Source organism: Acomys minous (assembly GCF_964271855.1).
Source record: "Acomys minous genome assembly, chromosome: 3".
NCBI classification, from domain to species: Eukaryota; Metazoa; Chordata; class Mammalia; order Rodentia; family Muridae; genus Acomys; species Acomys minous.
The window spans coordinates 97,126,341-97,153,916 of record NC_140485.1 but is presented as its reverse complement, the minus strand read 5'-3'; the positions used below and the strand labels follow the sequence as shown (position 1 = coordinate 97,153,916).

Genomic DNA, 27,576 nt, shown 5'->3' with positions numbered 1-27,576 from the left:
ACCCAGAGCCTATACATACATACACTCGGCTGTTGAAGTATACCACTAGCCTCTTTCCCACCTTTTAACATAGAAACAACCAAAAATTTCCTTGACTTTTTATCTCAGGCCAAGTCTTTCTTCTTCTTCTTCAAAGCCAACTTTCTTCTAAAAGATTTCTCTAACAGCTCTGCTTATTTACTTTGCATTCATTTCTCAGCCGGTGCTAATCTGAATTCTGCCTGTCATTCCAGTGCTTTAAAAAAAAGCTTTCTCAACAACTGTCTCATAACTAAAGTCAGTGGCTGCATTTTAGTCTTCTAACTACCAGCTAAGCAGTCATTGGCCTGTTGACCACAGCTTAGTTTCTGGAGCTTCTCTTGCCTTTATTTTTATTTCTTTCTACTTGATTTTCTTTTAAATATATCTTACTATTCTTAGTTATTGCAGATTATTAAGCAAGCCTTAAGCTTTTCTTGGGTTTTGTCCTAAATGATCAAATTCTTGTCTATAGGGTTAATTCTGGTAATCTACAAATTTGTGTTTCCAGCTGGAGATTTAGGCTGTAGAACACTATCCTTCCTGACTATATGGCACTTCTGTTTGGTTGTTCAAAGGACTAGAAGATTGATGTTTTTAACCCTTAAATCATTATCTCAATGCCTGCATTCACTGCCACCTTACCAACACACTTAGGCTCATCTAAGCATGTCTAATCTTTCAGCTTTCTCTCTCCCTGCCTCCCTCCCTCTCCCTTTCTCAGTGAATAATACCATCGTCTCATCAGTCACCAGAATTAGACTGTGTGTGTGTGTGTGTGTGTGTGTGTGTGTGTGTGTGTGTGTGTGTGAGAGATATCACCTGATTGTCTTGGTAAGCACCTTGTGGTTTCCAGGCCATTACCAAGGTCTTTCATCTTATCTCTACCACCACAGCCTTATGTTTGCTCATTGCCATCTCTTGCCTGCGCTTCTGCTGCCTTCTTGCCCTCTTTACTACTGCACAGCAATCAAGAGAAATCATGTGTGTACCTAGTATGCATATTTCAGTCCAAAGACAGCAGCTAGTTCCTCATTTGGTCTGGTTTTGGCTTTTAGCAGTTTGAGTTACACACAGACAACTGTGGTCCAAAAAATACTACTTAGGAAATTTAAATAAATGATCCCTAAGTTTTAAATCTCGTGCTGTCCTGAGTATCTTGCAGTGTGAGCCATCCCTATGTCCAGTGTAGCCACTCTGTGCACACGACCCTCTTGTCCATCATCTGCTATGTCTCAGGGCCCCCGCGGCTGTTGTGAAACTGGACTGCTCACGTTCCAACAGTCATCGTTTTACTTGATGGTCTCAGGGCACAGGAGTAACGGTGCCGACGACTCAGGCGTCAGAGAGAATCGGGAAAATACTTCATGAAAAGGAGAGAAGACTAAGAATGTTTGAGAAAGACATAATGTTCATATAACTTATTACAGTGTGTTATGTAATTCTGTTTTATTACGGGGTATTGTTAATGTTACTGTGTCTAGTTCATACATTAAATGCTACTATGGGGAGTGAGTAGGTATAGCAAAGACTGTAGTATATATTGGATGCAGTCCTATCCCCAGTTATCCACCAGAGGTCTCAGAACATAGTCCACACACATAAGGAGAACCGTTGAAATTTCACTTTTATGTGTGTGTGGTGGATTTATGATTCTTTCAAGAACACAGAGGAAACTTACGTCTCGCCTTCTTCACTGTCTGCGATAAATAATGAAATTATCCCCAGGGACAATGGCTAAATATAAAACTCAGTGATAAACATAAACGTGCTTATTTTAAAATGCAAAATTTTGAGTTATTTTATGAAGATTGGAGGATTAATTTCATATTTTAAAATTATGAAATCTGGAAGAATGTATATAGAACAGTATTCACAAATGATATTTACGTGTTTGAAATAACAAAATTTGTTGTAAAACACAGAAGCAGATATACAAGTTAAAAAATGAAATTTCTTTCTACAGAACCAAAAACCCAGAAGTTGTGTAGTAAGAAAGGCGGTGACACTGACAGCCTCAGGAGAGTTCTTCTGACAACACAAGTGAAGGTACCTGTGCTCACGTCTGCAGGGGCTCAGGCGACTCCAGTCAACATGTTAGGGGAAATGGCCAATTATCTTAATAGCAGAAAAGATAAAGAGCTGGATATAGTGGCTCCCACATGTAATCTCAGCACGGGGGAGTCAGAGAGAGCAATCACCATGAGTGAGACACGGCTAGCATAAGGGGGAAAGATAGTGGGAGGGAAGAGGCGAGTAAAAGAAAGAGCAAGTATCTATTCTAAATGCCTGAAAGCTTGTTTCCAGTATGTGTAGCAATGGTAAGGCACACCATTCACAGGCTGTAGCCACGTAGCTGTAAATGTATTAACTCCTCAATCTTCCTTTCAAGAAAGGTCAAGGAAATTTCCATGTAGTATAAATGTCAGTTCTACCTGACTGCCCCTTTCAGTATCTGTGGCTTGTGAACTCAAATATCAACACGTGGTTTGTTTATAGACTGCATCATAGTTACGCAAGTTAAATGAATGTTAATAGTGCTTTTTAATTTAAATAGAATTTTTATGTTTATCATAATTTTTGTTTATCACTAAATATATAAAATGTTTATCTAATTTTTTTTCTGGCTGTGTCTTTTTATTTTTAATAGAATCAATTTGTACCAGTAAATACTCCAAAGAAAGAAAGTTCTCAGATTGATGGGCCATCCTTAAACAACACGTACGGTTTCAAAGTCAGCATACAGAACCTACAAGAGGCGAAGGCGTTACATGAGGTAAAACTGCAGCACTAACGTTGTCATATGGCTTAGCTATCAGGATTTGTCCATAGGGCATACATGGGAAATTTTTAACCAGAAAGGGATACGTTACGTTTTCTTCATTGATATTATTATTATTATTGTTATTGTTGTTGTTATTATATTTGTATAAAATAGAAAAAAAGGTGTAAATATTGACTAGTTGCTGAGACTGATTTGTAATTTTACAACATTTGCACAAGTAATAACTAAAATTTAGTTTATAGAAGTTAAAATAGAAAATATTTTGAGGTCTTATATATTTAAAGAATCTGTTTTATTATGCAATTGTTCTGAAGTGTTATATCTCAATTGTGATTTTTATTTTGTTTGGTTGTCTTTGTAGGTTAGTTTTCTACAAAAGAGAAGAAAATAATTGATGATTCACATAAGCTGTGCAAAGTACTTTAACGTAATAAACAATGTGTGCCAAAGACCAGGACATTTTCTTACAAAATGTAGATCAGTCATAGTATAGATTGGAAACTCAGAGCACATGCCTACCTGATAAAAAACTTAAGTGGCTTGCCCACATGTATCTAACAGTACTGTGTGTATATGTGATGCTGAAAGAGGCCAGAGGAAGGCGAGAGGTTCCACTGCGCTGTGTATCAACCACCTGAATCCCAATACACTCAGGAATATTTAGCAAGTGCCCACAATTAGAAATTAAAGGAAATGTTTCTTATTTTAACTATAATTATTGCGCTAACAAGATGGTTTAATAAGTAAAGGCACTTTCCACCAAGCCTGACAACCTGAGTTCAGTTTCTAGAACTCCTACAAGTTGTCTTCTGATCTACACACACACACAAATAATTTTTTATTTAACAGTTGAAAAAAATAAGAAAAATATTTGTTAGAGCAAAATTGACAGGCCTTACCCAAAAGACTTGGTTTTTTGCTTTGTTTTTTTTTTTTTTAATTCATGTACTTGGACATATATATGCTGGTGTCTGTGTGCGTGCGTGCGTATGTGTGTATGTCTGTTTCTGTGTTAGTATGTGCAGGTGCCCACAGAGGCCAGCAAAGGACGTGAGCTCCCATAGAGCTGAGGAAGCTGCAGGGTGCCTGGGTCTGAACTCTGCTCCTCATCACTGTGCAGCAAGGTCCTGTAACCACTGAGCTGTCTCTCCTGTCCCAGAAAGCCTTGTTACCTTTGGGGAGTCTCTTCTTATTTGAAAAACATAACTTTATTTGTTATGTGTATGTTACTGCATAGCCAGGCTTTAGAATTACATAGTATCTTTAAGTTAAAATTAGTCCATGAAATTAGCGTGTTAATTGTTGACAGGCCTTTCTTATCTCAGGACAGATTTTTAATCCCCGCCCAGCGGTCAAAGCAGGAGATGAATGCTCTACTGAACACCTGCTCTTCAGACTCTGTCCGGTCTCTCCACTATCTTCCTTCTGCTGTCAGGCCTCAGCACAGGACAGACGAGTCTCTGGTCACTTCCTCTCCTCCCCTCTCTCACCCAGTCCAGCTCACTGTTTACATCCTTAGGAGCAGCAGTGCGTTTTAAATCTCAGCAACAAAGACAAAATTTAAGTGTGAAATTTGTAGTATCAAAATTAGTCTTTAAGAATCTTTTGACCTAAAATTGTCTTCCCAAGTCTTCTCTGTACCCTTTATACATGTTCATGTTTCCTAATTAAATTGGTTGTTGTTTTGTTTTGCTTTTTAAGCTTGGATTTAGGAGAGAGGTTTTCCACTTAAAATTTTTGTTTGCTAAGTTAATGTGTGCTAATTATTAACAATAAATCCTGTAGGGTATACATTTCCAAGTACAATTTCTGGGTGTAGGGATGCTTGAGAGATGGCTCAGGCACTAAAATGCTTGCGTTTCAGAGCCTTAGCACCCACCTATAAATCTGGGTGTGGCAGCATGTGCCGAATGGTGTCTCTGAACTGGGAGGTAAGAAAAGGAGAGTGCCGGGGTCCTGCGGCCAGCTAGTCTGGTAACGGGTGAGCTCAGGGTCAGCGGGAAACCTGTCTGAGAAGAAGGTGGCCCAACAGGAAGACGCGCAGCACCGACCTCCAGCCTACACAAGTGACATACACACAGGTTCCTAGACTATGAACATGGAGTGCAGTGGTAGAGTTCTTGCCTAACGGGTATGAGACCACGGGCTTGATCCCTGGTAAATTGAAAATAAGCAGGACCTTTCCCATGGCTCACAACATTACTCTTTGTGGTTTTTTTCTTACAAAAACTTGCAGTTCTGAAGAATGTGGGATTTAGGGTTGCTTTATTTTTGTGCCTTCCCCATACATACCTAATTACTACTTTTCACATTTTGGACAGATATAATAATAAATTAACATACATATATATTACGTGTATGAATTAAAATCTTAATCAGGACAAAAAGATAGACGTGATAGAGTAAGGCTCCATCCCACGCCAGGCCAGCAGTTTCCATGCCCAAACGCCCTGAGTACTTTTACATTTTCATACCTCTGTAGGCGTTTTCTGTGTGTGTGTTTGTATTTATACATCCATGGAGGACTGCATCCAGTGGCTCTGTCTATCAGTATATTATAGTGACATCTCCATATTAAGATACACAGATCTGACGCTTCGTTTTGGAAATGTTAAAAGTTGCTGATCTGTTATTACGTCACCTTTATGGCACTAAGAGCTACTAACCTTCCATCTTAACATTTAAGTTCTTTCTTAGTCTTTTACTCTCATATGAACTTCCTTCTGCTTATATTTTGGTTAAAATGAATGAATTTATGGCATAATTTCCTAGGAGTAGAATTGCTTGGATAAAGGATATCTGCATTTTAAATTTAAAATTTTGATAGATATTCCTAAATTGTACTCCAAAAAGATTTGGCAAATTCTGTCCCTGTGAAAATGGAAGTCATGAAATTACACTCTTCATTAGCTCAAATGGATTATAACTGGAAATCCTTTATAGATTATATGATCTGAATAATTATGAGGAGACTATAAATAGTCTTATCTTCTAGTGCTAGCTGTGTCTATATGGTAACATATGCCATGTAATCAGGAATCCAGGCCAAATTTTGTTTTCTGTACTATGTTGGTTTATTTTATTTTATTTTTAAGGCAGAATATTGCTGTTTCCCAAGCTGGGTTCGAGCTTGTAAGCTCAGGCTACAGCCTCCTAAATAGTTAGGATTGTAGGTGTGCTCTACTGTGCCTATCTGTCTTGATTTTAAAAAGAAACTAAGAATTGCAATTGAGGGTTTTTAATCAACAAAGGATAAGTGGCGAACTCCAGAGGCAGAGGCAGGTGGATCTTCCATGAGTTCAAGGCTAGCCTGGTCTACAAAGCAAAAGTGTGAAAACAATTTATTATGTGTTGAATGCCAGTGAGAGCATGAACATTAGTTAAGTGAAATGACTTATTATGTAGTTGATTCCATAACAGTTCTTTTAATTTTTTTTCCTTAAGATAAAATTAAAACTTAAAAAAATTGACTCGTAGCCCCCAGCATAGTGGCGCACGCCTTTAATCCCAGCACTCTAGAGGCAGAGGCAGGTGGATCTCTGTGAGTTCGAGGCCAGCCTGGTCTACAAAGCAAGTTCTGAGATAGCCCAGGCTGTTACACAGAGAAACCCTGTCTCAAAAAACCAAAAAAGAAAATTGACTCATATGCAAAGGTCTAAATGTAAGTAATCCTTAGGTAATAGCAGGTTAGTAAGTATGAACTTTAAAAGAGTTTCTGGTTTTAGTTTAAACTACAGGTTGGCTCTCACTGACTGCAAAGCATGACAGCCTGGGCCAAGTGGATAGCAGTTGAACTAACCATCTTTTTCTCAAACAGAAATTAAAAAACATTGTGTATATTTTTAAACAAGTACTTTTTAAGTATTGCCATTGAGAAGTGACAGCCCACGCATTTTCTGAAATACCAACATGAGTTAGTCTAATTTTGGAAGCAAAATCTTAAGTTTAATAAATTTATGGGTTATTAAATTGTGACTTTGACATTTTATTTTATTTTTGGTTTTTTGAGACAAGGTCTCTCTGTGTAACAGTCCTGGCCACTCTGAAACTCCCCCTGTAGACCACCACTGCCTGGCCAAATTAGTTAATTAATTTTATTATTATTATTATTATTATTTTTAATGTATGAGTGCTCTGTTTGCATGTAATTCTGCATGCTAGAAGAGGGCATCAGATCTCATTATGGATGGCTGTGAGCCTCCATGTGGTTGCTGGGCATTGAACTCAGGACCTCTGGAAGAGCAGGCAGTGTTCTTAACCCCTGAGCCATCTCTCCAGTCCCATAACTTTGTCTTTTATGTCCAGAGTATCTATAATTTTACTTATTTGTCTCCCCAGCATCTTAGTGAGAAGCATTTTTAACATTCGTGCTGCAAAACACTTTGAGCATAGTTGTTGATTTCCTTTGGTAGATACAAAACCTTACCTTGATCAGCGTGGAGTTGCATGCTCGGACGAGGAGAGACCTGCAGCCGGATCCGGAGTTTGACCCCATCTGTGCGCTGTTCTACTGCATCTCCTCTGACACTCCACTCCCAGACACAGACGGGACGGAGCTCACGGGCGTGATAGTGATTGATAAAGACAAGACAGCCAGCCAGCAAGGTACTGCTCACTCTCATCAGTCATGTGCTCCCCGGTGACTGGGGCGGGTAGTGCCACAGACGCAGGCTCTCACGCAGCCCAGATGGACCTCGTACTCGCTGTGTAGCTGAGGCTGGCTTTGAACTTTGATCCTCCTGTCTCTACTACCTAAGTGCTAGGATCACATGCATGTGCCAGCCATCATGGTGGCTTAGAATGACTCTTAACAAAATTTCGTTCTTGAGGAACCGTAAGGAAGCAGGAAGACTTCTTTCTAATGCTAGCTGAGATTGTGGTAGGAAGCTGTACATAACTTTTTCCTAGATTTGTGATTCTTACTTTAATTATTATAACCACAATAGGACACCTGCCTCTAAGTGCTGTCCTCAGCGACATAGAGGTGGAAAAGTCTGAAGCCCTGGAACACAGAGATCTTCATAAAATTTCTAATTAACACATAAACTTAAAAGCTACTGATTAGTCACAACAAATCCAAGTAATTGTATATAATTAGTTTGGGTAGATAGTCTTCATTAACTATAGATATTTTGGTGCTAACACAAAATATTTACATTAGAACATTGTTAACTACTGTAAGTTAATAGTTTGTGAGCGTTTTTTTTTTGTTTGTTTGTTTGTTTGTTTGTTTTTACTTTTCCAAGACAAGATTTGACTCTGGCTGTCCTGGAACTCTCTTTGTAGACCAGGCTGGCCTCAAACTCACAGAGATCTGCCTCCATCTGTCTCCCAAGTGCTAAGATTAAAGACGTATGCCACCATGCCTGGCGCTTTCATATTTTCTAACTTTACATATTTTCTTAAATAAATGTACTTTTGCTTCAGAGGTTCTTTAGATACCATATAAACATTTTAGGAAATGCAAGTGTTTCTTTGATGTTTTAAAGGTAATTTTTACAAATTATTTGAGTTCCCTGAGGAAGTTTTAATATAGAAGAAAGTCATTAAGAATCTGACGATGCTGGGCAGTGGTGGCACATACTTGTAATCCCAGCACATGGGAGGCAGAGGCAGGTGGCTCTCTATAAGTTTGAGGCCAGCCTGGTCTACAAGAGAGTTGAGAATACACACACACACACACGCACACACACACACACACACACACACACACACACACACACACACTCTGTCTCGAAAAACAAACAAACAAGAATCTGATGTTTAAGTATGGCTTAACACCAGCTAACAAACCAACATTGCATTTTTGTGAATTTTTTTTATGGTAGTCAGTGTTGGAAGTTTGAAATTAGCCATGGTGGTATGACATTACATAATGAAAATAGGCAAGCAAAGACACGTTTATTGTTCTTGACATGTTTATTAGCCATTTTCTAGCATACTAGTGATTAAGATACTCTCTGCTAAGCAAAGCTTTATCCTTAGGAAAATCAAGCATAGAAACAAAGTAATCTTCTTTTTAGTGGTATGTTATTTCCTGGGAATTTTATAAATGAAGACTAGGGGAGTAGCTGAAAGTGTGAAACTTGAATATGTTACATCAGAAAAACCATTTAAGAAAATTTCTGGTAGTTGGGCTGTAGTTTTACTTTGTGGGGGGTCAGTTTTAATATTTTTTTACTCAAAGACTAATACTATTTCATATGATGTTACATAATAAAATGCTATATAATAAACATTTTGTCCCTTAGATGTCAGATGTCAGACCCCATTACTTATCAGATCTGGAATTACAGGATTAGAAGTTACCTATGCTGCTGACGAGAAGGCACTCTTTCAAGAAATTACAAACATAATAAAGAGGTATTATCTTCATTCTCTGATTTTTTTCCCAACCTTTCTTGTTCAGTCATTTCCTGCTGATGCAGATTACATAAGATATAAAAGATGATGAGAATCATTTCCAAGGACCTTTGGGATTATATAATCCTCCTTAGAAAGTTTTCCTTCTCTTTTTTCTTTTTTTAATTCAGCCTCTTGTCATCATTGCCATCAAATAAGGGACAGAAAAGCAATGTTCCGTTTTTACAATTTAGGGAATAAGGAAAAATACTTGCGTCTAGCTTCACAGTTGGATTTTAAGATGATTTTTCTGTGGTTCCGAAGTAATGGGGATTTGTACAAACATTCAATGTGTTATTCCTTTAAATAAGTTTCCACCTTGTAAGCTAGCTGTCATTTCAGTAGTATTTTGAATTGGTTTGTTTTATTCTTTTTCACCTGATCTATGTTGAAAGTAAAATCTTATGAGAGTTTATAAAATGTTATTTTAAACAAAATTATTTTAATTTTAAAATACAATAAAAAGATTATCTAATTCTCTCATCCCATTTGTAAGTACTCAACCCAGACTTTGGTGTCATCCAGTACTGTATTTTTTTGTCTTAAGCGTTTACTTACCTTCATAATCTTAATTGTCTACATCTGAAAAATTAATAACATATAGAATATGCTAATGCACATAGAACTAATAGCTTAGTGTCTGGCACACACTCAGGCCTCCATCTGCTAACTGTGTAAGATGAAATCCTACATGCTAAATGTAAAAATCAATGAAATAAGCCAGACATGATGGCTTATGCATGTGGGCCAGAGTGCTCCAGCTCTCGGTCGTCTGAAGTGGGAGGACTGCAAGTTTGAAGCTAGCCTGGGCTACATAGTAAGACTGTCATCTCAAAAACAATAAGGCTAAAAAAATGTAGATCAGGAGTGGAGTACTTGCCTAGCATGCATACAGCTAGTAATGGTAATAAGTTATATATACAAGCAAAAAATACAAATGAAAAACACAAATACCAAAAAAAAAAAAAAAATGATCTTATCACTTGGTCTTGACGATTTTTAATGGAGCAGGTTTTACTCTCAAAACTTAGAACTGTAATCAGTTCCTCTCTTCCCTTAGTTTTCCCTTTGAAGTTAAATAGGTTTATTTTCTCTTGTGCTGTAACCAAAAATATTTTCATAGTAGTCACCACATGGGGGCCCTAAGAGGAGCCCCTGAGTTGGACGTGGGTGTCAGTTGAACTTTCCCAGGACTATTCTGTGGTGACAGTGAGTGTCCTTTCTCTTAGCTTCTCAGACTGCCTTCCCTACATTAATTTTGCTCTCAAGATTTTAATCTACTACTGAACTGAATTGCCCTCCTTTTCAGAAGGCAGACCTGTCGCTTCTTAGGCATTACTTTGTGTGAGAACCAAGTCAACACTAAAATCACAAAGAATGTGTTTAGTTCCCTTCTTTCTCAGCAGTAACACTATTTAAAGTCTGGATAGGTTAAGAAAGGTAAAAATGACAGTTCAGTGACCTGGAGACCTCCGTCCAGACCCCACGCCCGTGCGTGCCCCACCCTTCCCCACCCACACCGTGGTTTCAGTCATGCCCTCACTCCAGGAGCAATCGATTCTCTTTCACCCCAAATTATCATCAGCATCTTTGCCAAAAAGTGTGGAACAAGTACAGTCTCAGTAAAACCAAGCTCATTTAGAAAATAAAATAGCTCCTAAATCACCTATTTCAAGTCATTTATAGCTGTCGTGCTGCAGGTACCACTGACGCCCCCCTGTCAGTTACAGAATGGCCGTTTCGGAAGATAGGTTTTGATTTTTGTCCCTTCCACCATGAGAACAGTGGTTCTTCTGGGCAAGAGTCCAAATGTTGTAATGTTTGCTCTGATGGGTTTTTCTTCTCTAGGTACGACCCTGATATTCTGCTAGGCTATGAGATTCAGATGCACTCCTGGGGCTACCTCCTTCAGAGGGCTGCTGCCCTGAGTGTTGACCTATGTCAGATGATCTCCCGAGTGCCAGGTAGGTAGAACTGCAAATGTTGTTACAACTGGAGAGACATTATAAAGAAAAGAAGACTGTTATTCTGGCTCAGTTTCTATATAGAGTTGTGGTAAGTTCTAGACATAGGTCAGTATAGAAAAAGTTAAAGCAAAAGAAAACAATCTGCATCCTCACCTGCTAGGTGTACTGTTTTATACATTGCGGTCATCCCACGTTTAGTCATGTTTTCATACATAAACCTTTTTATAACGAATTACACCATCTACTCCGTCTTCCTTCGCAAGTATCCTAGAACCACTCTCCTATTATGACAGTCTTCATGACTGTTGTGAACATTTCCTTCACTTCATAAACCAAAATTACATTGTTTGGTCTTGTTTTATATTTATGCTCATTTAATTGGTTGGAAAGGACAAGAAGGGCTAAAAAGCATTAATAGCTAAAGATTAATAGTTAATGCAATTGGTTTTTTATTTTTATTTGAGTACAGATATAAAAAATAGTATGAATTTTGAGGGCAGTTCCCAAAGGTTTTGATGCTGAGTTTAGAGAGAGGGAGTAATAATGTTTGTATCAAAGTTACTTGCAATTTGTGACTCATTTTTGGTTCCTCTACAACCATAAGATTTTTATTAGCCACATTTCATTTCTTGTTTAGTTTTGGTTTTTTTTTCTTATTAAACTTCATTTTCTTTTTAATTTTCGATTTTTTAATTTTAACTCAACTCTAGTTATATCATACCCCCTTTCCTCACTCTAGACCCTCCTTTGTCCCGTCTCTCCAACACTTCCACCCCAGCCCCCTCTCAAATCGGTGGTCTCTTTGATGATTATTATATACATTATTACATAATGTGTTGAACACATCAATAATAAATACAACCTGCTGAGTTAATTTGGTATTCCTTGTATGTATATCATTTCAAGACTGACCCCTTGGTGTTGGATAACTCAGTAGTTCTTTTATGCCTGGGAAAAAGAGCCTAACCCTTCTCTCAGCAGTCATTAGTTGCCTGTTACAACTACCTTTTTTAAAATTTGTTTTGGCTCCCACGGCTTTTTGGAGAGTCTTCTGAGTGTTTGGGCAGCCCTCAGGTGTACTTGTTGATTTATTTAATTGATTGTAGGAGGTAAGAATCAAAAGAGTGACTGAGGGTTGTGTCCTAGATTAGGGGTGTAGCACAGCAGTAGAGTAGCTATCTGAAGTGCTTGAGATTTTGAGTTTGATCCCTAGCATCAGAGAGGTGGAAGGAGAAAAGAAAAGGAAAAGGGTAGGGAGGAGGGAAGGAAGGAGAGCGCATAGCCTTTCAGAATCATTGCTGAGACTTTTATTACACAACAGAGTGCAACAAAAGGGGTATGTGTGGTGAGATAGCACAGCAGTATAATGCACAGGTTCTGAAGAAAAGACTCCCTGGGTTCAAACTCCGGCTGTGCACCCTTCACCCTGTGTAATGTCAAGCAAATCCATGCTTCGGTTTATTCATCTGCAAAGTGGAGATGCTAATAGAACTTTCAGTGCTTCCTGAAAAGGAGTACACACTATGTGAGTGTTGTTGCTAACTTAGTGAGACAGGGGAAATTTGAACATGATCTCTTTAGCATAAAGAAAGAAGCGAGAGTTGTGTGGGCAAGTGTACATGGCCTTCAAGGTGAAGAGAGCCTTGTTTAGAGTGCTGCTTGTTCTTTACCACATGCCCTGGGACAAGATGCATTGTTTCTAAGTAGAATTTGCATAATACAAAATGAAATTTATAGTGGGCATGCTAAAGATAAGGAAGCAATGTTGGTAAAGTTCCTAGAACTTGATACAATGCATACATTCACTAAATCTATTGTTATTTTTATTCTCTGTAAAACCACCCATGAAACTGGACTCAGTTGTCTTTGCTCTAAGGAACTCTCATAGTTTTTCATAAACAATTAAGAGAATTTCCCTCCTGACTATCTCAAACTTTGGGAGAACATTGTATATTAAAGACTGTCGTTTGGGGCTGGGAAGATGCTTCTTCAGTAAGGTGCTTTCTGCACAGCATGAGGACCTCAGTTGCATCCCCAGCACCCAAGTACAGGCTAGGTGTGGTGGTAGGCACTGCTGTCCCAGCCTGGGAGATGAGGCAGGAGGATCACTGGGATTTACCAACAAGCTGGCCTTCATAAAGCAATCAGTATGCTGTTCAGTCAGAGAACATCCCAAAAAATAAGGTAGAGAACAATTGAGGAAAGGTACTTGTGTCAACCTCTGGCTTCCATGTGCACACATTCAGTCACACATACACACCCCCTATTACAACCTATCTGGGTTTTTGGGTTGTTTTTCTAAAAATAACTAGTTTTTCAATGGACTTTTTGTTTGGTTTGGTCTGGTTTGGTTTAGGGTAGGGTCTCACTGTAACTTAGACTGCCCTCAAACTTGTAGTTTTCCTGCTTCTGTTGTCTGTGTATAGGGATTACACCTAGCAGCAATGGACATTTTTCATGCTAAAGGAAAAAACCAGAAACAAACAGCATAAGTATTAATAAAAGCAGCCGCCACAATTACTAAAGAAGGAGGCTTTTTTGTTTAACTATTTATAGCCCTGGCGCATCTCGAGTGGCACTCAGTACAGGGTGTTACAGGAGTTGGAGGCTGAGGAGCCTCTTGCAGGAGACGGGTAAAATGGCAAATTTCAAGGAATATGGTTTCTAGTTTTAGGTTTTTTGAACTGTCAGTATTGTTAGGCTTTGCTGGATGGAATAAAAGTTGCTGCAAGCAAGTAACTGGAATAAAGGTCCTGCATTTATTGAACAGTGGATATAACATTTCATTTCAGATTAAAATTCAATAATTAATATGAACAGCAATATTCCAGGAAACTTGAAGAACTTTATGATTTATCCAAAATTAAAACATTGATTTTTCACTTCATCACCAATAGAACCTGATTTGGCTGTGGCTGGAATTCACCCATTATCTTCTACTTCAGTTAGACATCATTCACCATCATCTCCTGTTGGTTCTGTGCTACAGTAGCCATTTCCTCTAGTCCGGGCCACCCTGGCGTGCAGTTAAGAACCCTATCTTTGCTGGGCAGTGCTGGTGCTCGCCTTTAATCCCAGCACTCGGGAGGCAGAGGCAGATGGATCTCTGTGAGTTCAAGGCCAGCCTGGTCTACAAAGCAAATCTAGGACAGCCAAGGCTACACTGAGAAACCCTGTCTTGAAAAACAAACAAACAAAAAGTAGAGTCCTTGGAGGCTGGATTAAGAGCACTGGCTACTCTTCCAAAGGACCCAGGTTCAAATCCCAGCACCCATAACTGTCTATAATTCCAGTTCCAGAGAATCTGACATCCTCACACAGACATAAATGGAGGCAGAACACCAATGTAAATAATGATGATGATGATGATAATGATGATGATGATGATGATGATGTTTTTAAAAAGAGCCCTATCCTTTAATGATGTCCTTGATTTTTCTCATCAAGCCCATGAGTTTAGTTCAAAGCGATATTCACCAGTTTCCTTTCCATCCACCCCAGTTCATCAAGACTGAGTGTACACTCTTCCCCTCTGGCCTGGCACGGCAGTCCCACCAGAGGGAAATGATCAAAAAGCTGGCAACAGAATCCATGTCAAAGACAGCCCTTCCCCCCATACCCTGCCCCCTGGCTCCCCTTGCTAGAGGACCCACGTGAAACCTGAGCTGCCCATCAGCTACATCTTTGTAGGAGGCCTTTGTAGTCCTTGGTTGATGCTTCAGTCTCAGGAAGCCCCTCTGGGCCCTGGTTAGCTGGCTCTGTTGGTCTCCTGTGGAGCTCCTGTCACCTCCAGGTCCTTTTCTCCTTTCCCCCACTTCCCACAAGACTCCCTAGGTATTGACCAGTGTTTGGCTGTGAGTCTCAGCATCTGTTTTGAGGTGCTACTGGGTGGAGCCTCTCAGAGGACCACTCTGCTAGGCTCCTGTCGGCAGGCGTAGCAGGCTATCATTAATAGTGTCAAGGGCTGGCTGTCTCCCATGGGGTGGGGCTTGGGTTGGGCCAGGCATTGGTCGGACATTCCCTCAGTCTCTGCTCTATCTTCATCCTTGCACATCTTGTAGGCAAGGTAAATTTGGGTTGAAGATTTTGCAGGTGGGTTGGTGTTTCCCTCCCTCTACAAAGAGATTTGTCTATTTAGAGGGTACCCTTTTCAGTCTCTATGGCGCCTGCTACTAGGAGTCTCTGTTAGAATCCCCCTCGTAGCCTCCTGGGAGCCCACCCTGACTTAGGTCTCCAGCTGTATTAGAAGGAATTACATTCAAAGTACATTTTCAAACTTTTCTGAAAGGTTTTCATTGAGAAATGTTCAAATTAAAACCGTTTTTGGATTTTTGTATAGACAAAAATAAAAATAAATATACATAATTTGCTCTTAATATCCTGGGTTCCACATCTGTGGAGTCAGCTATGGATCAAGATGCATGTGTATTAAGTAGCTGTGTACACTGTACTTGGTGTCATAAACAACCTGGCGATGTTCGTGGATGTATGGATGTAGCTGTGCAGAGGTCTTACGCACACGCTAAGCCACTTTATATAAGGATATGCTGGAACCATCCTCATAGGTACCAAGGGACAAGTATATATACTGCATAGAAAGAGGAAGAGAATACCATGAGTCTTTTTAAGTATATTGATTTTACAAAATGTCTACATGAGTTAAGAAATAAAATTTGATTTTGTTAGTTAAAATAATGAGTATCCCCTTATTCCAATATGAAATAGATTGAATCAAATTTTATATTTAGTTTTAATTCTTAATTATTTTTATTGTTCTCATTTTCTTTGGCATAATTTACTAAAAAATCTGCTTCTCTGTGAGTCTTGACACATCTGCATTCTTTTTTTTTTTTTTTTTTTTTTTTAGATGACAAAGTTGAAAACAGATTTGCAATGGAAAGAGATGAGTATGGAGCAGATACAATGAGTGAGATAAATATTGTTGGCAGAATTACACTAAACCTGTGGAGAATTATGAGAAATGAGGTAAGGTATTTTATCTAAAATGTTTGGAAATAAGATTAGGTCAGTATAACAATTTACCCATTACAGAGTACTAGTATAAATTCTCTATGCTTTGTGATTTATTTTTGTTGTATGTAAGTAAAGTTGCAAAACAATTTATAAAATGACAAAATAAAAAAGAATTATACATTTATTGTTTTTCTATTATGTCTAACTTAACAACTAGAAAAATGAGTAATCTCAGAACCTAGGAAGGTAAGGACAGAAAGATCTTGAATCCAAGGCTAGCCTGGGCTGTATAACAGGACCCTTAAAAACGATAATGTCTACAACTATAACAAAATATTGTGGTATTTGTGTTCAGTGTTGTAGAATTTTCCTCATTAAGGAAATCTAGTCTAAACTGGGCATGGTGGCTCATGCCTTTAAGCCCAATACTCAGGGAGGCAGAAGCATATGGATTTTAAGGCCAGCCTGCTCTACAGAGTGAGTTCCAGGACATCCAAGGCTATACACACAGAGCAACCCTGTCTTGAAAAGCCAAAAGGAAGGAAGGAAGGAAGAAAGAAAAGAAAAGAAATCCAGTCTAGACTTAGGAAGGAAAGTCTCATAATAAATACATCTAAATGCTGGACAAATTTGGAGAGAAAATATTTGAAAATTGTTAATAGCATTCAGTTGGATTTTTGGGCTTTTAGGTTAAATGATTTCAACAGACTGTCCCATTAATTTGCGATCCTTTATAGAAATATTTATTTCACACAATAAAAGTAGGCTTGTGGGGCTTACTAGAATGATGTTTACATCTTTAATGTTGCTTTTTTTCTTAGTGAAATATAAGATTCCTACTTTAAGTTGATTGGTTTTAGATTTTGGACTTTGGGTGATAACAGCTAAAATGTTTAGATGAAAATTCATTCTCCAGTGTCGTCTCCTATTTGAACTACTTTTTGATTATATACTTTGTATGTTTTCTTCGTTGTTCACTGATGTTGTGACTATCCTGGATTTATGTGAAACAACCGACTTTCCAAGCTTGCTGGAACATTATCACATGCTAATCATGCCACATAAGGCAGTGGGTTTGTTCTTTATATAAAACTTAGGTAGCCTCAGTTTTCTTCCTGTTTCCTCTTTGTGCCATAAGCCAGAAATTATGCTCACATTTAATCTAATTTAAAACTGTGTATTCAAGTGCAGTTGCATGGTGTATGAAGATTTCTGTATGCACATGTCTGTGGAAGCCACACGCCAACCTTGCATATCATTTCTCAGGAACATCCACCTTCTGTCTTTGAAACAGGGTCTCTCATTGGTCTAGAGCTTTCCCTGTCCCCAGCACTTAGATTACAAGCTGTGCTACAATTTGACAATTGGACAATTTCCACAAAAACCTGGACAATAGTAGTATCTTGTATCTCAGCCATTCTGGAATGTCAAGACTTTGGGCCAGAGCTGGCCTTGAGTATTAATTTCATACCAAGACGTGAAATTATGTTTTCTGTATTTGAACAGTTCTAAAGGTTCCTTTTTAGTCTTTGTATCTTTTATTTGTTTCTCGCTTGGCAATTTGTAACTTGTGTGATTTTTCTAAACATAAAATGTCTGCTATTCCCACTGGACAAATCCTTAATGATAAACCTACTGCCTCCTAAATAATAATTGTTATTAGATACATATTAGCTACTTAAAGGAATATATGACTGTTACCCTGAAAACTGGGTACATTTACAGAGCTTCTAAACCATCAACTTGGTTTTGGCGTTCAGATTTTGTCACGTGGTCTGTCAGGACAGAGCACAGTGGTAGATCTGACCATTTAGATGGTTTCGTTCCCTCTAAGAACTTGATTTACCTGTATGTTAGCACTCTGTTTTCTAGTCTTATGCTCCCCACATGGTCCCTCCCATTATTTTCATCTCTGTCCTCATTGTCTACATTCTGAGAAAGCGGTGTGGATTTATTCTCCACAGCACTAGCTCAGTCTGTAACGCGTGTGTTGTACTCACTGCTTTGAAGGTGGGCTTATTCGGCTCTTGGCAGTGTCTTGGCAGCCCTTCCTCCTTTAAACCTGTTTGGTTTTACATCAACTCCATTGCCTTTTCTACTTTTTTCAGCCAACCAGAGAGACAGGGAAAGAGGAGGCATGGGTGTGCACTTAATGCTGAACTGTGCCATTTTTCTGGAGATGACAGAGATCTTCAGTAAACGAGACAAGTTTGGGTGACTGTACTGAAATGGGGTTGATATTAAATTTTACAATTAGATTTCATATAGGATACGTTCTAAGTAGTATCAGGACTTTTTAAAACCAAATGAGCTGGGGTTGACTGAAAAATCAACAAATGTTCTACTTAAATGTAAGAATAATTATAATTCTGCCTTACACTCCTTGTTTGTTGCAGGTTGCTCTGACTAACTACACTTTTGAAAACGTGAGCTTTCATGTTCTCCATCAGCGTTTCCCCCTGTTTACTTTTCGAGTCTTGTCAGACTGGTTTGATAACAAGACAGATCTCTACAGGTAATGTTTCACCGCTCTCTAGGGGATACTGTCGCTTTTTAATCATTAGGAGCTGGAGAGAGAGCTCCAATGCTAAAGCCCTGGCTGCTTTTAAAGAGAACCCAGTAACCACGAGGCAGCTCACAGCCGTTGTCTGTAAGTCCAGTTCCCGGGGAACTGTAAGTCCCAGGTGCCCTCTTCTGGCACCTGCAGCCACCAGACACACATGGTAGACAGCCACACGTGTCAATAAAGCTACTGTACACGTAAAATAATAAATAAGTTAATTTTAAAAATAAAATTAAAAGTTAGTGTTGAGCTTTACATTATATACATAACATGCAGACACTTAAAAGACGTTGGTCCGTGACTTTGAGCCTGTGCCTTCACTCTAACCAGTACTCCATCATGAAGGAAGGCGACTACTTCTCATAAACACTAATTAAGTCTCTACAGCTGATTAATTTGCCACTTGTAGAACTTCATATAAATGAAAACATCAGTGATCTGTTGCTTTTTGTTGGACTTCTTTGATGAAACTCGATATAATTTTTTAAAAGTTGTAACTGTTGTGAGATTCAATTGCGTGTTGTTCATTCTTACTGTTCAGTACTGTTCAGTTATATAAAACGCACAACAGTTTATTCATCTCCTAATAGATACCAGTGTGGGCTGTAGCTACTATGAATAAAACTATTATAAGGAAGCATGTACGCAAGTCTGTGTGAACATACATTTTTATTTCTATAGTTGATGGCTTTCTGGGCCATTTAGTTACTGAGTGTCTATCAGCATTGTCTGTTTCCTTTGGTAGTTCATCTACTGCAAGTCTGCTGGAGATGAATTTCCCAAAACTTAACTTATCAAAAGAAAGAAAGAAAATAATTTTGACTGACATTTTACTGTCTCATTCTAGAGAGATTTTGTTTTGTGTTTTTTAACTACTATAAAGATATTGTTTCTGATAAGTCAACAGTCATGTACCTTTTCTAATCGGCTCAGTCCATTTGATTTATTTTCATTCTTTTTAAAGACAGGATCTCTGTACATAGCCTAGGGTAACCCTGGACTCTAATGTGGACCACAGTGGCCTCAGACTTGGCATCCTCCTCCCTCAGTCTCCCACGGGTGGGGTTCTCATTGTGTAGAGCCACACACATGTCATTGTTGCTCTGACTGTAGAGTGGATTCATGCCTGGTCCAGCCTTGGTCTTTGGAAGTTCCTGCTTTCTGGGGCACAGGGATGAGCTTTCTCAGCATTCTTATCCTCAACACAGTGGGAAAACCATCTACTTTGTGTAACTATTAGTTTCTGGGTCCAGACAGGTTTCCTGCCTGTCTCCAGAGGCAAACAGCGACCTGCATCTTCGCAGCCGAGCTCCTTTGCTCAGTATCTGTGAAGGGAAGTGTCCTGCCCCTTTCTCAGCAGCTGTCCGTCTTCTGTTTGATCAGGTCTGTGTGGGGCACTGGCAGACACCAGGCTCCAGATGTCTCCTAAGCACCGCTACCCTGATAGGACTTAGATTCTAGAAGAAGGAAAAAGAAAGCAATCATCCAGTATTTAAAATTGAGTGCATTTTGGCTTATTAAAATACAACGTTAAATGGTGGTAAAGATGAAAACGATACAGACTTTAAAAGCAACTCCCACATGTGTGAGAAAACAATTTTACTGAAAATAGATTTTTTAAAAATACAATATATTATTATGGTTTTCCTCTTCCCCAGCTCCTGTCACTTCCCCACCCACCCAGATCCACACCCTTCTCACTCATGGTTTCTACTAATCTTCCGTTCCTTTTTGAGGAACCTCAGGGAAGTGAAATAAAACTACAGCAAGGACTAGACTTGGCATCAAGTTCTTTACAGACAAGTTAGGTTATAGCTCAGTGATAGAGTTCAAGGAAAAAGCAACATTTATATTCAACTTAACATTAAAAAACATATTTGATGATTTGTTTAGGGATGGTACCGTGCTCTAAATGCATGTCTTGCTAGCTCTAGTTATATGTTATCCAGGATAAATACATTTTTGCCAAGGGGTATGGGTTAGCTAAAATCAAGAAAAATTTCAAACTAATTATTCTTATAATACTTTATCATAAGTACTATCTTAAATTTGATGTATTATTACTAAGTTTTATTCCTTGAACATTTCTGGCATTCAGCTTCTTAACATACTTTATTTAAAGTTACATATTGTGACTCTCCCCCTGAGTAACCTCACCTCACCTGTATTCATGCATGGATTCTTTCTTGACAGATGGAAAATGGTTGATCATTATGTTAGCCGTGTCCGTGGAAATCTCCAAATGTTAGAACAGCTGGACCTAATTGGAAAAACCAGTGAAATGGCAAGACTTTTCGGCATTCAGTTTTTACATGTATTAACAAGAGGTTCACAGGTAGAAATTTTTCTTGAACACTTTAAAGTTCTTCATAAGTGAGATACTTATTTTTGACCTGTTTGAAATGATTGGATTTTTAAAACTTTGTATTTGTTATCAGTAATTTTGAACCTTGGAGTATCATTAGACTCACCTCTCAGCAATAGGAAACCAAAAAGATAATTCTACTCATGTTTTAGATTTTTAAGTTTGGCATCTTCCAAGTCCTAATGGATTATTTTTCTATAAAATTAACATAAAAATAAAGAACTTGAAAATCAATTTTAATGATACCTTGAAATTGACTAAATAATAATTACTGTAATGTAGAAAACCATATGATCAATCTGAAGTGGGGGATATCTACAAAACATTACCATATACTCAAGTGACATCTATATTTTTATTTAAATAACCTTCTTTTCTTTTTACAGTACCGTGTGGAGTCGATGATGTTGCGTCTTGCTAAACCAATGAACTATATTCCTGTGACACCTAGTGTCCAGCAGAGATCCCAGATGAGAGCCCCACAGTGTGTTCCTCTCATTATGGAACCCGAATCTCGTTTCTATAGCAACTCTGTTCTTGTTTTGGATTTCCAGTCACTATATCCTTCAATCGTGATTGCATATAACTACTGTTTTTCCACTTGCCTTGGCCATATAGAGAATTTGGGAAAGTAAGATTTCTTTATACGTTTATAGTCATGTCATTGTGCCTTATATGCATTAAGATGATAGGCTTTTTTCATCTGTCTCTGTACTTCGCACTGTCCTTAAGAAGACGAATTGGGTTACAACTCAGCTAACCCACTGCTGCAGGTGGCATCCTACCTGACATGCATTGTGATGTGGTTAATTCAGCTTTGTGGCTGGATGGCTCATGAGACAAATCAGCCTTACATCTTGCTGGTTTGTTCTGCATGAATATCAGTGGTCTTTAGAAGGAGAATTATTGTTATTAATTCAGTTTCCAGTGCAATGCTTTGAAAATAGTGCTTTACCAGCTGTCACTTCCTCTTGACTTAGAAACATGCTGTGATTTTTCAAAAGATGGAACTAACTCTTACAGTTTGTTAATTCGTGTAAGTTCAATGAGAATAACATTTTAAGTTATCAAAGGAGTGGATGTGTTTTTCTTGGATTACAAGAAATACAGAATCTTCTTTTTAACAGTTGTGTGTACATGAGACCAAGAATTGTGATCTACTCTGGTACTCTTTTTCACAGGGAACACTTGTGGAAACTGTGTTGGAATTACTTAACTTAGGTAGCTTAATATAACATGATTATATGTTCAGTTGAAATTTTGTATGTTAGTGTATTTTTAGTATAAACTGTAAAGTACTGTCATTTAAGAAATGCTTCTTTCACCTGGTGGTGGTGGTGGTACACGCCTCTAATCCCAGCACTCTGGAGGCAGAGGCAGGCATATCTCTAAGTTCAAGGCCAGCCAGGGCTACACAGAGAAACCCTGTCTCGAAAAAAGAAAAAGGCAAAGAAATGCTTCTTTTCTTTTGTGCATCTATGAAGAATATTTATTAATGAACCAAGTAAGCATATTACTAGCTACATGAATTCATGTTTAAATGTCTGAAAAAGAAGTTGTGATGAAATTAGAAAGATGCCTAAAAGTTCTATTCTATCATCTCTGCTTAATATTTTCTTTCTTAACAGGTATGATGAGTTCAAATTTGGCTGTACCTCTCTAAGAGTACCTCCAGATTTACTTTACCAAATTAGGCATGACATCACAGTGTCCCCCAATGGAATAGCTTTCGTCAAGGTAATACTCTGTTGTAAATGAAAGGAATCAACTGTCTTTAAAAAAAAAATAGTGGTTTAAGTATTGTTGGCACATAAGGCCATACTGCTTGAAGACTTTGACCTCATAAAATCAAAACCAAAAGCTTTTGAGAAATCACCTTGGAGAAAAATAACCATCTTGCTTTGGTTGAATTTAGATTTAAAATATTTTAATTGCTATATTTTAACTAATGAAATATTGAAGGAAATAAATATACATCTATAACATCTACATTCTGCTGTAATCTGACAGACGTACCTAGCAAATTGATGGTTAAAACATGTTATCTGCAAAATTTTTAATTGTTTTAGTGTATATATCCTACAAATGTTCTACATTATTTCTAATTAAACTGATACTATCTTAGACTCTAATATATTTAATGATTACATTCTTCAAGAAGACATCCAAACTAGCAAGGTCCCATTATTCTCTGTATGCTTCTCCTCAAAAAAGATGGGAGAAAGCTTTCTAATTTAATAAAGAAAATAGATTTCAGAGGTTATATTACCTCTCAAACACCAACTTCATTTCTATTCTGTTTCTCGCGCAGTGAGTTGAAGTATACTACAGTTATGAACAATGTTTGATGGCACAGGCATACCCCAGCAACCCTCCAATTCATTCTGGTGTACTTATCAAAAGCATCATTCTCTGTCAATTAAGAGATAATACTAAACTTTAATTAAAAATTTAGATGTGAAAAAAATTTAATAAATTCATGGTATATTCCTTTCTTAGAAATTTTTGGAATAGAATATTTCCAGTTTTGATGTGGATAAAGTTGGAGAAATTGGAGAGGTTTGGGGCTAGTTTTTGTTGTTGCTTTGGTTTTTTTGTTTGTTTGTTTTGTTTTGTCTCCTCCATGTAGAAAAGTTCATTTTCAAATAACATTTCTGCATATTCTTTTATGTTATGTCTTAAAACATTATGCCTTACTGAGAAAAATAATCAGGAAGCCTATTCTTAATAGGAGGTAGAACATGGGAATAAACCTAGCCACAGAAGTGAAGGCCTTGCCAGTAAAAATTACAAAATGGCAATGGAGCATGGTGATGCACCCTTTAACCCCAGCATTAAGGGGGCAGAGGTGGGCAGATCTCTGTCAATTCAGGCTGTCCTGGTCTGTATAGCAAGTTCTAGGCCAGCAAGGACTACATTGTAAGACCCCCATCTAAAAAACAAAAATTATAAAACACTGAAGAAAGAAAGAGAAGAATGAGAAGACAAGGAAACTTCACTCTAGGAGAGAATTAATATTGTTAAAATGACATAACATCAAAAGTAAACTACATATTTAATGCAATCTCTAAGAAAATAGCAATGACCTTTACAAAACTGAAGAAGAAAAAAACCACCTGAATACAAATGATATCAAGTAATAAAAGCCAATCCTAAGCAAGAAGAGTAACAGTGGAGGGTAGAGCTCACAAAACCTAATTTCAAATACACTACAAAGCCAAAGTAACAACAGCTTCATAGTATAGTATTAGCATGAAACAGCATGTAGAGCAGTGGGATAAAATAGGGAACCTGGAAATAAATGTATGTGCTTAGCCATCTTCCTGACAAAAGAGGAAAAGAGTCACTCCAACAATAGGAAAAGTACTTGTCCAAATGTTAAACTGAAACTGGCTCCCTCTGCCTTTCATTCAATGTAGAGATCACCTGGCGGACTAGAGATGTGGCTCAGCGCTTAAGTCACTGGCTGTCTTTGGTCCTGACTGCTAGACCCATATGTGGTTTACAGCTGCTTGTAACTCCAGTTCCAGGGCATCTGATGCCCTTTTCTGGGCTCTGTGGACATTGTGTTCAGACAGACACAACAGGCAAAACACTCATTCACATAAAATAAAAATAACATCAATCAACAAGTTAACATCACCTGTAAATGTTAATTAAAGGCCTAAAACTTTGAAAGTGCTACAAAAACATTGTCAGAGAAACACAGGTAACAGTGGTGAGAAGGACTCAAATCAACAGTTAACAAATGGGATTACATAAAATTTAAAAGCTCTACAGCAAAACGAACAATCAAGAGTAATCATAAGTAAAGATAACAGCTTAGGGAGTGAAAGAAACCGCAACAGGATTAACATCCAAAATATATAAAGGACTCGAGAAATCCAATACCAGATGAAGACATAGTCCAACCACTAAAAATAAGCCTGTGGTCACAAAGAAATAGCAGTGACCAAACAACAGTGCCATCAGGAAATGTAAGTCAAACTGCACTGAGGCGCCTCCTCACCGCAGTCAAGGCGCTGTCATCCAGAAAACAACAGAGGCCGCCAGCAAGTGTGAGAGGAGTAAGGATGCCCTATTATACACAGCTGGGTAGGAGATTAAATTATATGACACTGGAAAATGCTATGAAGGCCTCTCTCAAACTCAAACACCACCACTGCCTAACCCGGCATCACTTCTGGGTGCAGACCAGAAAGGAAGTCAGTATACAAAAGATAGCTACATACCTGTTCACCGCTGCACCGCTAACAGCAGCTGAGTCATAGAATCAGCCTGGATGCGTCCTGTTTACCAACAGATGAGTCGATTAAGAAGAAAATGTGCTGCATCCATGCAGTCGAGCAGTAGTTGACCATAAGAAAGAAAAAAACCATGTCGTTTACAGAGAAATGCATGGAAACTGGAAGTCAGCATAATAAGTAAAATAACCCAAACGCAGAAAGACAAATGATCGTGCAGGCTTGGAGGAGACCTTAAGTCAGCAAGGTCTACTTGGGTAGGCACAGGGAGGGGGCACAAAAGCGAGAGCAGGGAGGGCTCATAATCCTGACGACATAGCACAAAATACAAAGTTGTTACAACTAATGTGCAATAATGATGACAGTTTTTTAAGTGGTAAAACAAAAAGGGAGAGTTAAGTCTGCTTCAAAGGGTACGCCAAATGAATTAGAGGCCAGACTGTGTTTTCCTTGTCATGTGTATGGGTTATTTGCTTAAGCTTCCTTAATAGCATTTTAAAAACCTGATTTACATTTTGACCTAGTATGTAAAACTCAATGAAAATATTTTTTAATATTCAGAAGTGTGATTTTTTAATTGTTCAATTTGACATGCGTTATTTTGCACGTGTCTGTGAATCATCAGTTAATACTGTTTTGTGGTTTTCATTCCTACCCAAGTTCTCATAAATCCTCCCTAATATTGATTAATACAAATGATTATTTTTTTTTTGGCAACAACAAATGTTATCACCTCATTATTCATCCCCTCTTCCAGATTGCTAATAAATATAGGCCGGAGGGGATGGCTTAGTGCTCTAAGCATCAGATTTGAGATACCTAGAGTCCCTGGAACTGCAGGTTTGAATGTCAGCAGAGTCAACCCAGCTCATCACTCTTCCAAGGTAGATGATGGAGTTCCATGCAGAGCACTGTGTCGGGTCCTTAGGGTGAGAGCCGGAAACACTGAGGTTGGTTATGAGTGATACAAGGCCCATATGTCTTTCTGGAAGGATGGGGGTGTCAATCAAAGTTTGAGCAGCACTTGCCTCTGAATTTGCTGTCTGTATCTATGTACTACTTGACATCCCACCTCCTGGACTTCTCGGAGCTCACACAGAAGTGCTGCCTTCGATTTTTAAACAGCACAGGACCCTTGTAGAAGAAAAACTCTTCAAAAGAAGTAAACTGTGACGATTGTGTGTGACAGCTACTCGTCCTGTGCCTATCTGTTAGTAGCATGTTTCCGTTTAGGACAGTGGCCACTGCTGTACTTGTTCCCTTCTTAGTTGCCTGTGTACATGCAGACAGGACTGGAGGCCTTCACACACCTCTCTCTCTCTCCTTTATGACAGCCCTCAGTGCGAAAGGGTGTTCTTCCCAGGATGCTTGAGGAAATTTTGAAGACCAGATTCATGGTAAAGCAGTCAATGAAAGCTTACAAGCAAGACAGAGCCCTGTCACGCATGCTCAACGCACGTCAGCTGGGACTAAAGCTGATAGCAAACGTCACATTTGGCTACACATCTGCTAATTTCTCTGGGAGAATGCCGTGCATTGAGGTAACACATTTAATAAGAGATGATTAAAGTGGCTTTTGTTTTGTTTTTAAACTTTGGACTTCAGAGTTTCATTTCCGTGACGTACTAGCTTTTCTTAAATTGGGTCTATAAACATGCATCTTCCTGAGTATTTGTGAATTTTCTCAGAAAATTCTGTTCTCTTATTTCAATAATAATTTTAAGCTCTCTCTATATTTTTACATTTATTAGCGTGAGGTTTCAGTGTCAGCTTATAGCAGTGTTTACAGTAACTTTGTTACTAAATAATTCCTTTTAATGTTGTTGTACTGTTTTGTTTTTACAACACAGAGTTTCTCCGTGTAGCCTTGGCTGTCCTGGAACTCCCTCTGTAGACCAGGCTGGCCTCAAGTGCTGGGACTGAAAGCGTGCAGCACCATGCTTGGCTCCTTTTAATATTTCGATAGAGACCCAATTATAGTAAGGTTGACTTATCCAAATGTTACATTAAAGAACAATCAACTCCTGGTCTGGGGAGATGGTTCATCAGTAAAGCACATACTGTGTCACATGAGGGACCCACATGAGCTGTCAGCAGCCTGTTACATGTGGTCTCGGTGCAGGAGGAGCTTACTGACCATCTACGTGCACAAACTCCAGCTTCCATGGGAGACCTTGTGTCAATAAAGGTGGAAAACAATTGAATAAGACTCCTAATGTCAACCTCTGGCCAGAACACACACACACACACACACACAC

General features: G+C 38.5%; 1 protein-coding gene across 5 annotated transcripts in view; it reads left to right on the top strand.

The window, feature by feature from the left end:
* REV3L (REV3 like, DNA directed polymerase zeta catalytic subunit) overlaps nucleotides 1-27,576 on the top strand; it is a 129,425-nt gene that overhangs the window by 85,295 nt on the left and 16,554 nt on the right. For 4 of the 5 annotated variants that reach the window (XM_084777969.1, XM_084777968.1, XM_084777971.1 and 1 more), the window contains 11 exons: nucleotides 1,985-2,067; nucleotides 2,669-2,794; nucleotides 7,216-7,408; nucleotides 9,055-9,166; nucleotides 11,054-11,169; nucleotides 16,040-16,158; nucleotides 18,543-18,661; nucleotides 20,903-21,044; nucleotides 21,461-21,705; nucleotides 22,703-22,811; nucleotides 26,653-26,859. In XM_084777969.1, coding sequence (XP_084634095.1) covers nucleotides 1,985-2,067; nucleotides 2,669-2,794; nucleotides 7,216-7,408; nucleotides 9,055-9,166; nucleotides 11,054-11,169; nucleotides 16,040-16,158; nucleotides 18,543-18,661; nucleotides 20,903-21,044; nucleotides 21,461-21,705; nucleotides 22,703-22,811; nucleotides 26,653-26,859 — 1,571 coding nt within the window. Of the gene's footprint in view, nucleotides 1-1,984; nucleotides 2,068-2,668; nucleotides 2,795-7,215; nucleotides 7,409-9,054; nucleotides 9,167-11,053; nucleotides 11,170-16,039; nucleotides 16,159-18,542; nucleotides 18,662-20,902; nucleotides 21,045-21,460; nucleotides 21,706-22,702; nucleotides 22,812-26,075; nucleotides 26,203-26,652; nucleotides 26,860-27,576 lie in introns of those variants that run through there. The other variant, XR_014778409.1, reaches the window with a different exon arrangement.